The sequence below is a fragment of the Coenobita brevimanus genome, chromosome 75 (genome assembly GCF_032717465.1).
Source record: "Coenobita brevimanus isolate Jiangsu-jjx chromosome 75, ASM3271746v2, whole genome shotgun sequence".
In the NCBI taxonomy this organism is placed as follows: Eukaryota; Metazoa; Arthropoda; class Malacostraca; order Decapoda; family Coenobitidae; genus Coenobita; species Coenobita brevimanus.
In genome coordinates this window covers 14,792,681-14,806,248 of record NC_137028.1, presented here as the reverse complement: position 1 = coordinate 14,806,248, position 13,568 = coordinate 14,792,681, and the positions used below count along the sequence as shown (strand labels likewise).

At 44.0% G+C, this 13,568-nt stretch overlaps 1 protein-coding gene across 1 annotated transcript in view; it reads right to left on the bottom strand.

The window, feature by feature from the left end:
- Positions 1-13,568, bottom strand: part of LOC145408073 (uncharacterized) — a 66,178-nt gene that overhangs the window by 20,845 nt on the left and 31,765 nt on the right. The window contains exon 3 of the mRNA XM_080278883.1: positions 3,477-3,709. Within this exon, the coding sequence (XP_080135009.1) occupies positions 3,477-3,709 (233 nt within the window). The remainder of the gene's footprint in view (positions 1-3,476; positions 3,710-13,568) is intronic.

Here is a 13,568-nt window from a genome sequence, read left to right as displayed (position 1 = left end):
CCGTCTGGAGCTGAGAGGGTCAATGGGGAACGAGTGTGTGGTCGATAAGGCTTTATATAATACCCTGAAATGAAACTACCAGGGGCTTGCATTTTTGAAGTATAGGGAAACAATAGGGCTGAATATACACCTCCAGTATTTGGAAAGAAAAGAACTGAATATGCACATTTAAAGTATATGGGAACAATAGAAGTCTTTGACGTATGAAAACACTAACATTAGATATTATACATTTCGGGTGTATGAAAAGAGTTGATTTAGGTATACATTTTTGGCGCGTATGAAAAGCTGGCATAAATATACAGCTCTGAAGTGTATGGAAATAATAGATCTTAATATGAATTTTAGAAGTATTTAAAGACAATAACTTGGATGCACATTTTCGATATGTATGAAAGTAACCGAATTAGATATACGTTTTTGATGTATATTGAAACAACAGACCTGGAAATACACATTAGACGCACATGAAAACAAAAACACGTCATATGTAATTTATTTCCTATCTTCAATGCCGAAAGCAGTGTGATTTTCAATGCGGTTCATTATCCAGTTCGATGTGACTAATAAGGTATGAAGCCAGCGTAAAATTATTCTAAATTCAATCTGCTCTCGTTGTTGTGAATGTGGCCTGATGACGAGACAATGCCCAAACTCGCCTCTGCACCAGTATGATCAAACGTACAGACAGCAGCAACATTTCGCCGTTACTTTTCTGCCGGCTGTGTACAATGGACGGTGTTACATGAATTATTTTTGTGTCACAGCAATATGGTCACTTTTAATGTCGGGACTGAGTAGCCTAGCCCCGGGCCCCTACACTCTTGACAGGCTGAAAAAATAAGGGGGGGGGGGATTGGATGATGGATGGAGGGAGCAATATGAAGCATACAGCACCAGAGTATGGAGATGAAGGATACTCGCTCTCGTTTGGGGAGAAATGAGAATGCGGTGCTGACAGAGGGCTGTCGCCAAACTTTTGCTCATGGTTGTATACTCTAAGTCCGCAGACGTCCATTTCACTTTCTTCTTGTCACGGTGCTGGAGAAGCCTTCAAGTGGTGGCACCTCAACTCTCTCCTCACCCCACGAAAGGAGGACAGTGGACTGCAGGAGAGGGGCTGCTTCAGCTTGCAGTCCATTGGGTTTACATTCGGACGAGCATGGGCTGCTGCTACTACTACTACTACTACTACTACTGCTACTACTACTACCATCCATCCACTACACAACGTCTCCTCAAAGCTGTATAAAAAATGGTATGAGGGTAGCAAGAATAAAACAGAATGGATAATCGTGGCGAAAGGTTTAATCCTAATCCTTCTCGACACAAGACAAACAGCCCCTCGCATTTTTACCTCCTCAGCATCTTTTACCACTGCTTCTAGTATGTCAGGATAAAGTTACGACCTCCCATCTTAATTAGTGCTCGAGCGTGTGTGCGTTCGTATGGGGGTGGGGTGTGTATGCGAGAGGGATGTGTATGCGGGGAAGGAAGGATGTGTGTGTGTGTGTGTGTGTGTGTGTGTGTGTGTGTGTGTGTGTGTGTGTGTGTGTGTGTGTGTGTGTGTGTGCGTGCGTGCGCGCGCCTTCCTTTGTCCCTCTTCTCCCTGACCCTTTCTCTCTCTCTCTCTCTCTCTCTCACACACACACACACACACACACACACACACACACACACACTAATTATACACAGCTGAAAAAATGCCCTTCACTTCTTTCATGATTAGCCAGACTGATATACGTTTGGGCAAAAGTTTCGCGTTTTTTAATATGTCGCTCCACCAACTCATTTCAGAATTAAATTAGGCGTTCGACTCTAGGCACAGACTAGACAGATTGTTTCCCAAGGCCCAGCAGTCCTTCTACATGCCAAACACCTTCATCATATGTCACTACTCTGGCACTAATACCCACCGTCCAAAACGAATACATGTTTGATTTGTCTGATGCAGGAATGGTGTGGTGGCAGAAGCTGAGATTTTGTTTTCCCTTTCTTTTAATGACATATCGGTTGGTTTTATACATCAGTAAGGCTTGTTTTACCGAAATCCATGTCTTTATAGTTTTCTACCTCAACATGAGTCACCCTAGTGTCCTTTCGGACGAGACACCAGTTTTCAGTTCATTTTCACCACCATCTCTTCATATAGTCCCTTCCACATGCTTAATTCATTATCACGCATCCATAGGAAGCGAATTATTAAGAATTATTTTCAACTGTTCCATCCAGTGCAGCAAGATATCATAAAAGGTAAATTTATCAATGCTTATTTTGGTGAGTGTGCAGTGTCGGGCATACATATCAGACCACTTTATTGCGATAATTAAAGAGACAATGACCAACGACTTTCGAAATCCAGTAGTGCCGTCTCCGGAAGCCGACATTTTTTTTTTTAGCAATTGTTTATGGTGCTGGATAGAGACGCCTTTACGTGGTGACAATGACACTACTACTACTACTACTATTGCCACCATCACCACCGCCACCACCACAATAGTTTCCGTCTCGTAAATATTCAACCAAAAACCGAACCGATATCGATGTCCCCAACTGTATGTGAAATTAGCCATTACAGTAGCCGGTCAGGACGCGGTCGTTCTTCACGGCTGCGTTGGGGTCACTTAGGCTGGACTTATCGTGTATCGTTAGTCAGGGCGGCCGGAGCTGGGTAGGAGCAGTTGCAGCCTCGAAATTAAGAGCGGGTTTGTTCCTTATTTACACCTTAATTTGTTGGTTCATTACTTAGGTCTTAATTTGCATGTGTAGTTAACCCTGTCCGTGTTTCACTAGGTGCTGGAGAGGGACGCCTTCATGTGGTGGCACTGATATAAATAGACTGTTCCGCTGCCCGGCCCCTCCCTGAAAAGCGATGGTGAATGGAATAAGGGTGATTTCGGCCTGCAACCCACCAGGTTCACATTCAGATGAGCCTGGGCCCACAACAACAACAACAACAACTACTACTACTACAACGACATGATGCACCACGGTAGCTCCAGCACTTCCGAACCTCCACTTATCGTAATGAAAGGAACTGTTTGCCGTAACTCTATTTAATTAGCGAAATGACCCGCCTCGCCAAATGTTAACGTCACTAGCCACATTGTCCCATTAATTAGTGTAAGCTTGCCGCAAACAGTCTCTTTACACACTCTCAAAAGCTGATGAACAGTAACTAACTCTCTCGGATTCTTATGGCTCACTCTCAGATAAATAAAACTGTTTGGCGTTAGCTGGAATAGGAGACCAGGACTGTCCCGACCATGAGTGTGTTAATGGTGATAGTTCTAACTCTCAGGCTCCTACGACCCACTCGGCTGGAATAGAAAATGGTGCTAGCTCCAAACAAGAGAGGGTCAGATTCGTGAACACAATGCTTGAGCTGCCCCGACCATGACAGGGATAAATGAATGTGGATCTCTCTTCACGTCAAAAGTTTCTCCTAGAATAACAAGCATACTCTCAGCACTCACCGACTGGTCCCTAAGGCTGGCTACCCGACAGTGGAGGTAGACTGTGGAGGCGACCTGGGCTGTGACGTTGATGTGGAGGTGGCGGTGGAGGAAGTGTGGGCGGGAGTGTGGGTGTGGGTAGGGTGGTGTCAAGGGGTGTGTGTGGGGGGATTTGAAGGGGTGTGGGTGTGGGTGGTGATGGTGGTGGGTAGTGCCGGTAGAGTGCCATGGCTGGATCTCGCTCACCACGCTTTCTGAAATGCCACATAAGATCCCTTGATTAGTACTGTATCGTACACTTACACTGACTCGAACTTAAAACACGCATCCACCCAACCAAACCCACCCACTCTCACCCACCCACCCACCCACCCACACCCACACACACACACACACACACACACACACACACATTATACGCACTATTGCACACTGGTACACATACATGCACACTCACACTGAACAAACTCTTGCACAGCCACTCAAACTTGAAACACTCATGGGCAGACACACTGAACACATACATACACATACACTCACACTGAATACACACACACACACACACACACACACACACACACACACACACACACACACACACACACACACACCGTCATCACCACCATCAATTACCCAACCTCGTATACACCACCACCTTGCCCTTTCACCTCATTCTCAGTCTACCTCTTCTACTCCCAGTTATTCTCTTCCGGAACTCTATGTATCTCCCTCCTCATTAACAACTCGCTCATCACTACACAGTATCAACCTCCTCTCTCTCCTTTGCCCAGACAAACCCCCTTCCCCTCCCTCCACCCATCCCACACAAGCTTATCTCAGCACGCAAAACTCTCCCTCTTTTAGAAAACCCCTGAAAAGGAAGAAAAAGTTCCAGAATTTTTAGGGCCCAGATTTTGCCTTTAGAAGTTTAGTGGTGCTCGTTACACTGGTAGTTTGCTGGCACGGACTCCACCCCTTGCAGTCCAGTTCATGCATATGGAAAAAATTCACAGGTGGGGGTCTTTAAAATAGCCAGTGAACTATTAAACTAACGCATGCTATTCCCTTTTATATTACTGGTGCTGGAGTGGGATTCTTTCATGCGGTGGTACTGACAGGGCCAAGCGGTTCTGTCGCCCGATTCTACAAACCGTCGTTCCTCATCCCTCCCTATCCTCCGAAACGATGATGGTGGACTGCAGTCCTTTGGGTTCTTGTTTCAGCTGAACCTGGGGCTACAACAGCAACTGCTACTGCTACTGCCACCACAAACACTACTACTACTACTACTACTACTACTACTCTTTTAGCTATACTATATTTTTTTATGCTGAAACAAAACTGAATGGATTTTTCTTACTAGGGAATATAATGGTAACAATATTTAGCCTTACCAATTTCCTACTGAACAGACAAATAAGCCCTGTTATACGCTTTACATTTTTAAAAAGTTTATTGACTTTCCAGGGCATAAAATAAGACATAAAAACATTACGGCAGCATCACCATTTTGGCATTATCCGTGCTTGTATTGGGATAACTTTTTATTTTATTCTTCCAACTATCATACAATTTTACTTTAAGAGAGAGAGTTATGGCATGGTTACAGCTCTTGCAGTCCAGTTCATGAATATGGAACCGAAATATTCACATCAACTTGACGTGGCGTTCTGATTTTTTTCTGAATAAATGTTATACGCTAAAAAAGAAAGAGAACGTCGTTTTAAACCAGTACTGCGCCTACTTAAAAGTATAAAATCAGCTTTAATCACTTCATTTCCATTATTTGAATCTCTCTCTCTCTCTCTCTCTCTCTCTCTCTCTCTTTCAATTTAGGAGGCATTTTTCTCCAACTTAGGGTAGACGTCTTGCAGTGAATGGGTTAATGAAATCTAGTATTTAACCCCTCCAGTTTGAAAGTATAGCCTAATAGCAGCTGTTGCCCTAGGTTCATCTGAAACGTGAACCCAGTGGACTGCAGGCTGAAGATGCACTCCTACAGTCCAGTATCTACCTATCGGGGGATCGAGAGGGAGGGACGTTTGTGTTACCAGGCAGTGCAGCCGCTCGTCATATCGGTGCCACCACATGATGGCCTCCCTCCACAGCTCCAGTCTCAGCAGTCCAGGGTTAATTAGAAACTTATGTAATATCAAAACACACTTGCCTTGCCCCCAAAGTTCCCTCACTGCCATAACTACCTCGGGTCTCCCTACTGTCGGTACATTGTCGTTATTGTTGTTGTTATGACCCCAGTCTCATCTGAACGCGAACTCGATGAACTGCGGGATGATATTGCTCTTGTGCAGTCCACTATCCTCTTTTGGGGACTAGGGAGGGAGTTGAGGGGCGTCTGTATCGTTGCCACCACGTGAGGGCACCCTATTAAGCCCCCGTCGGTATTTAAAACGAATATATTTACCTCAGTTTAGACTTGGTGACCTTGGATTAATCTGGGAGACACACGTAACTGGCTATTAATAATTAACTCACGTAATTCCGGAGCGCACCTGCCTCACTCCGACGTTTCCTCCCCACCAAAACCTAACCCAGTCTGGTGCCAGTACTTTCAATATAGGAAAAAAAAAATCGTCTTAATTAAAACCTGGTGACCCTGAATTAATTTGTAGGACACGTGTACCTGGCCCTTAATTAGCAACTCATGTAATTCCAGTGCCCACTTATCCCACTGCAAAGTCCCCTCCCCGCCAAAACTACTCAGGCCTGTCTCTCCCCTCGCCTCTCCCCTCGCCTCTCCCCTCCCTGGCGGCCACTCAGTTTGCCTAATGAGCAGGGGAGATCAGAGTGAGTATCATGTCTGTGTATGATATTGCAGTTGTGCCTCTCTACAGCCCTCCTGTCCTTTGGGATCTGCAGGTACAGGGCACGTTGTGTGTGTGTGTGTGTGTGTGTGTGTGTGTGTGTGTGTGTGTGTGTGTGTGTGTGTGTGTGTGTGTGTGTGTGTGTGTGTGTGTGTGTGTGTGTGTGTGTGTGGAGGGAGGGGAGGGAGTTGGAGGGGTAAATGTGTGTGTGTGGAGGGAGGGGAGGGAGTTGGAGGGGTAAATGTGTGTGTGTGGATGGAGGAGAGGGAGTTGGAGGTGTGTGTGTGTGTGTGTGTGTGTGTGTGTGTGTGTGTGTGTGTGTGTGTGTGTGTGTGTGTGTGTGTGTGTGTGTGTGTGTGTGTGTGTGTACGCAGCTTTGGGTCATGGGCAGGTGTACCTCAGTCTAGGACAGTGTAAAGGGCAGATGTGTTTCCAGGTTTGAATGCAGGCCAAGTGGCTATCCAGGTGTGTGTGTGTGTGTGTGTGTGTGTGTGTGTGTGTGTGTGTGTGTGTGTGTGTGTGTGTGTGTGTGTGTGTGTGTGTGTGTGTGTGTGTGTGTGTGTGTGTGTGTGTGTGTGTGTGTGTGTGTGTGTGTGTGTGTGTGTGTGTGTGTGTGAGAGGTGTACCCAGATTGGCTAACCACCAGGTACACACTCTCCAGAATCATCTCATCAAGTTTAGGTGGCCGATGTGATTAACTTTGCACTTCTTTGGTTTCGAGTAAATGAGTGAGTGAGTGAGTGAGTGAGTGAGTGAGTGACTGACTGACTGACTGACTGACTGACTGAATGGCTGACTGACTGCCTGACTGACTGCCTGACTGACTGACTGATTGGCTCAATGACCTACTGATTGAATGAATGAATGAAGGAAGGAAGGAATGAGGTAGTAAGTGACTGAGTTAAAGTGTGAGTAAATGAGTGAGTTTGTGGGTGGGTGAGTGAGAGAATGTATGAATAGCTGAATGACTGAGTGAGTTAGAGAGTCAGTAGGATTCAAACCCATCTAAATACTATCGTTTTAGCCATATTTTATTACGTTCCAATTCTACTTGCAGCCTGAGAAAAGGAATTATAAACCAAACCTTTCAGTCCCCCTCAGTGATACTTATACATCTTGGGTTTCGACCTAATGAAGCAAGATCTAAACCCATCTAACTATCCTTGATTAACTATATCTCCTTAGTTACTCGCACTGTTTATAGGCAGAGTCAAGCATTTATAGTGTCGATTTAGTTTGTTTCATTAGTGCAAAAGAGGATAGAAAAGATGACGCGGGGAAATAAGTCGCTGAGAAAAAGGCGTTAGGAAATCAAACAGACTGTTTTTTCATCCAAACTTTACCCAGATTCTCGTACTTTTCCAATTTATTTTGCGCGGCCTAATGACTGGAAAAGACAACGAAAAGGTTATACATCATTTCCATAGCACTTCTTCGTGACTAGCATCATCTTCTAGCGCTAATCTAATGTTACAACTCGGCATTCAAGATGGAGATAGACAGACAGACAGATAAATGGAGAGATAGATGGGAATTTCAGGCTGTGCAAAATTAATACTCGTGTTTGTCATGAATTACTAGCACTTCTTATCGACTGACAGAAATATATGAGAGGAAAAAGAAAAGATGACATAGGCAGACTACATCGCTGAAAAAATGACGCTACGACTGATCTGAAATGACGACCAGCACGACCCTTTAACCGTATGTCCGCTATTATTCACTGGAGCATTACCCGGTAGTGGCAGTGTCAGTGAGTTCTACAGCTGAAGTCGTTCCCAAGAGGAGAATTCTATCTACCTGTCTGTCTGTCTATTAGCCTGTGTGTCTATCTGTCTGTCTATCTATATATCCATCCATCCATCGACCCATTCACCTATCTAACTATCTATCTATCTATCTGTGTCTGTCTGTCTATCCACTTACCTATCTCTCTAACTATCTATCTATCTGTCTATCCATCCATCCATCTTTCTGTGTCTATCCATCCATCCATCATTCTGTCTATCTATCTACCCATCTATCGACCCATTTAACTATCTATCAATCCATCTATCCATCCATTCATCCACCATCCATTTACCTACCTATCTCTTTACCTATCTATCTATCTGCCTATCTGTCTACCTACCTATTTAGCTTTGAGGAAACACTTATCACAAAAATTACTTAGAACCCTTTATAAATATGACCAGAAGAATTCACACGACAGACCAGTAAAAAAAATAATAAAAAGTCCGAGGCCTTCCCTTTTATTCTTTTTCCAGTGACGTATTTGGGTGTGAGGATTACAGAGGGGAGGAAATGAAACACACACACACACACACACACACACACACACACACACACACACACACACACACACACACAGAATCAGATACAAACACATGCAGAGAGAGAGAGAGAGAGAGAGAGAGAATATTCCCGTGGGGGTAGGAAGTCCTCTACTACACTGGGAGACAAAAATTCGCCCAAAATTTCAATCTCCTAAACATTTTCCTCTTCTATTTCTGATTTTCCTCCGCTGCCTAATACTTCCAAGCTGAAAGACATTGACACAGGAGAGGGTCGCCTTCCCGTGGTGGTGTCGACGGGCCTGGACAGGGGGGTTGCCAGGAAGAGGAGGCATCCCACCCCCAGAGAATATTCCAGAGACTGGGTGTGTTCTCCATAGATGATTTTCTTTACTATGATATGCTAGATCCTAACCCAAATTTCCAGTCATGTTAAAAGGAGTAAAAGCTGCATGAAGAACACCATAATTAAAATGTCTACCCTTATCGCTGAGAATGTAACTAATTTTCATTCATTGGGTAACTTCCCGGTGCACTAACTCTGCGTATCCTGACAAAAGAGTGATTGTTCTAATTTGAAGACGATTCCTAACCCATTTCAGCTCACTTGATAACCATGGGTAGTTAGACCGGAATGTTGCTTTGATTAGTAACCAGGGAGACTCATGCCTACCACACTACTAAAGCTCAACGAATTTCATGCAACCACGACTTAGTATATCAGGAAATGGGAGTGGCCCAGTTCCCTCAGGTGATAACACACAACTCTAAAGCATTTCCATAACAACGGAGGACGGCAAACAGGGTGGAAAAATAAGTGAGTGAGGGGCAGGACTTTGGGGACAGGAAAGGGGAGATAAGAATTCCTCACTGACAGTATATCAAGCTATGTAAGTAGTCCAGTTCCGTCAGATGAGAGAAAACCGAGTAAACAAAAATTTCTAGACCAACGGAGCACGGTAAACAGGACGGAAAAAAAAAAAAAAAGAGGAGTATACACGCAGTACATCAACGGAATACGGCGAACAGGGTGAGGGGGGGGGGAAGGTGGAGTACAACCAGTGAACGGTAAACAAGGTGAGAGAAAACGTAGAGCATACAAACATTCCTAGACCAACAGACCACGGCAAACAGGGTAAAAAAAAAAAAAAAAAAAAAAAAAAAAAAGTGAGTGAGGGGCCGGACTCTGGGAACAACCGACGGAGATAAGAAATTCGGGGCTGGGTGGTAAGTGAATGTGCCAACCTAAGCCGGACTTATTGAGGGGACGCTGAACTGCACTTGCCCGCCCCCGTGCCGAGGCCGGGGGACTGGGTTGGCAGGGACTCACGGACACAGTTACGATCAATCCTGGGTCCTAAGTGTGATATGTCTTCGTGGCATGGGCGAAGAGGGTGTACAGTCTACCTTAATGTGTGTTTTGTTCATCTTGCAGAAATTAATATTAGTACGAGAAGGAAATTGTAGTTAGCTTTCTTGATTTTGCTGGAGGGGCAGTAGTAGTAGTAGTAGTAGTAGTAGTAGTAGTAGTGGTAGTAGTAGTAGTAGTGGTAGTAGTAGTAGCTGCAACCTCAGGCCTACCTGCAAGCTGAACTTACCCTCCTCTGCAGCTCACCATCCTTCTTTCGGAGGATAGGGAGGAAACTGAGGGACTTTTGCATAACTGGGCAACTACACCGACTGGTCATATGGACGCCACCACGTGAAGGCGCTCCTCTCCAATACCGACAAAAATGTAAAAGTCGAAAACGATAGAGGAAATGAAACCCAATGATGGCCAACCATTATGGACATCTGCATAGCCAGTAAAATGGTTAAGAATCTCTATAAATACGATCTCAGGGCTGGCTGGCAGGCTGCGTCGAAAGGGTGGGACTGTGTGTGTGTGTGTGTGTGTGTGTGTGTGTGTGTGTGTGTGTGTGTGTGTGTGTGTGTGTGTGTGTGTGTGTGTGTGTGTGTGTGTGTGTGTGTGTGTGTGTGTGTGTGTGTGTGTGCTGAAAATAATTATAGCAGAGTTTTGCGCTGGGGATATACGATTCCGCTTCAGTAATTCTCTGCAGATGCGATTGCGCCGTGGTAATCCTATGGTAGATCGTATGTTGAGGTGAGTTTCTCTGTTTGTCTGTCTGTCTGTCTGTCTCTCATGAACACACGTATATTCACATTGTGCATATATACAGTATATATATATATATATATATATATATATATATATATATATATATATATATATATATATATATATATATATATATATATATAGATGCACGCATCAATTTAAAAGAATGAATAACTCCCCCCCAAAAAAAAAAAAACTAACAAGGAAAACGTAAAACAGAAGAGTAAAAAATAAAAATAAAAAATTGGATTTCAGAAGCCAGGACACACTGCGTTTGAGGGGACTGGAGGTCACAGGCAAGGGGAAAAACAGAATGATGAAAGCTAATTGAAAAAACTGTTTACGTGGAGTAATGTGGATACAGGTTAACTCTACAGTAATTATAAAGCACGGAGAGAGAGAGAGAGAGAGAGAGAGAGAGAGAGAGAGAGAGAGAGAGAGAGAGAGAGAGAGAGAGAGAGAGAGAGAGAGAGAGAGAGAGAGAGAGAGAGAGCCGCACCGATGCATAAAATCATGAACCTGTTTCAAGCTATCATTTTCCAACCAGCGTGATGCATTCCCTTTTATCATCGCGGGGCCAGCACATCATAGGTAATATTTTTCCATTCCCGGCTGTCGCTATGATGAAAGGCGTCTCGTTATTAAAGCAGACAGCAATAAAAACACTGACGTACCTTTTTCCAATTAAGTGGGTACTATTTTTCACGTGACGCTACTGTTGGTCGTGGCTAAAACAGTGAATGATTAACAAAAATAATTTCTGCCCAAACCTTTCTCCATCTTGAAGTACATTTCGGCTTACTGTGATACTTGAAGCCACACTTTCACCTTGTCACCTTTATAAAGTACTTTTGTTACTTTATGAGGCCTTGTTCAGCTGAAAGGAAAAATCATGTCAAACAATCCTATCCATTATGTACCTGTAACTCTAACTCTTGAGGTGGAGGGATGAGGTGGGGAAGTATATGAGTGAGGGGGATATGAATTGGGGAAAGGGCAGTCTGATTTCGGAGAACAGTGACTCGTTTGTGGCCACCCCCCCCCCCCGTTTAAATCTTCCGGACACAGATAGATACACAGATACATAGACAGACAGATAAGCAATTAGATAGATAAAACCCAGACACATTATTCATATCAAAGAAATTCTTACAATTACCCCTTCACTACGAGGATGTCACTTAAATTTTATTATTGCTATCTCCAATCGATTTTGATCAAGTTAAGGAATTTTTTTAAGCGGGCAGATTTAGCCTTTTTTAATTCTGTACAAAGTGGGGGGGAGGTCCGAAATCGAATAAAACAATGATGGTGGAGTAGACGTTCACGGGTTGAAGGAGTTAAGATTACAACACTAGATCGGCACGAAATTTTAAAACCTAAGTTAATTTAGTTCACAGCCTTAAAGTGTTCATTCTCTGCCGGCCACTTCATGCGCCCGTGTTAAGTGTCAAGCCTGGAATCTATTACCTAAGCAACATTCTCTGCCGCCGAGGAAGGAAGGGAGAAATGTCCGTGAAACTAAATGGTTTGGGTTCAGATGCAGTCAGGTTGTTAAGGGGAAGAGAATGTGAGTCTCGCCTCTTCCTGCCTTCTATTCTTTTTTTCTTCCTTCCTACCTTCCCTCCTCCCTTTCTTCCTATCTTTGTTTCTTTCGTTCTTTCTTCCTTCCTTCCTTCCTTCCCCCATTCACGATGTATTAGGAGCAACAGCATCACCCAGGGTAACAGAAACTACTAATCTAACTTAACCCAATCTAACCTAACCTAATATCACCTAAGGAAGGAATATGCTGATCTAACTGAACCTAATCAATCCAATTTAACACAGCTAACCTAGCTTAACCTAGAACATCCCTGGAAAACAAATTCACCTACGCTAAAAGCCTACCTTAATCTGACCTAATGTAAACTACTCTAACTTAATCCGAACCTAAATCACTTATAAACAGCGCAATGTAATCTGTCCTCAACTTAATCTGATCTTACCTATTGTAACCACCTAATCTAAGCTAACCCAACCAAACGTAACCTAAACTAACCTAACCTAATCTATAATAATCCAAACCTAAATCTGATCTAACTCAGCCTAATCTAACTTAACAATCTACCCCAAACTACCTAATCCCACCTAACCTAACCTAACACAGCTTACCATACCCTACCTTACTAACCATTTCTAACTCAACCTAACCTACCTTTCCCTGACCTAACCAAAGACAGCTTCTGTGATCTACGATTCTGCCTGCCTTTCTATCCCTTCCCCTCCTCTCCATATCATTCCTTTTCATTTTATTCTTTTAGTCCTTCCTTTCTCTTCTTAACAGCCTGTCCCCCATTTCCATCCACTGACGGGGATCTCTCGGCAATGTGTGTGTGTGTGTGTGTGTGTGTGTGTGTGTGTGTGTGTGTGTGTGTGTGTGTGTGTGTGTGTGTGTGTGTGTGTGTGTGTGTGTGTGTGTGTGTGTGTGTGTGTGTGTGTGTGTGTGTGTGTGTGTGTGTGTGTGTGTGTGTGTGTGTGTGTGTGCGTGCGTGCGTGCGTGCGTGTGTTCCTCTCTGTAATCCTGTCTGTCTCTGTCTTTCTGCCTCTTTTTATGCTTGTCCTTCTGTCTGTCTGTCCCTCCGTTTCTTTTAATCTCTGTCCCTGTCTGTCTATATCTATCTCTGTTTATTTTAACACACAATTACAAATTATATTCAACGCTCTCTCTCTCTCTCTCTCTTTTCCCAGACGCCGTAGGTTACATCTGCGTCAAAGCTTCTCAGAATTGCAATAGCTCAAGGCAAGGATCTCTCTCAACTGCATGCAACATAATATTGACTCATGCAGATAGGCCGTAGACCAGTAAAGTGCGCTTTGTGAGCGCGAGACTAGCGAG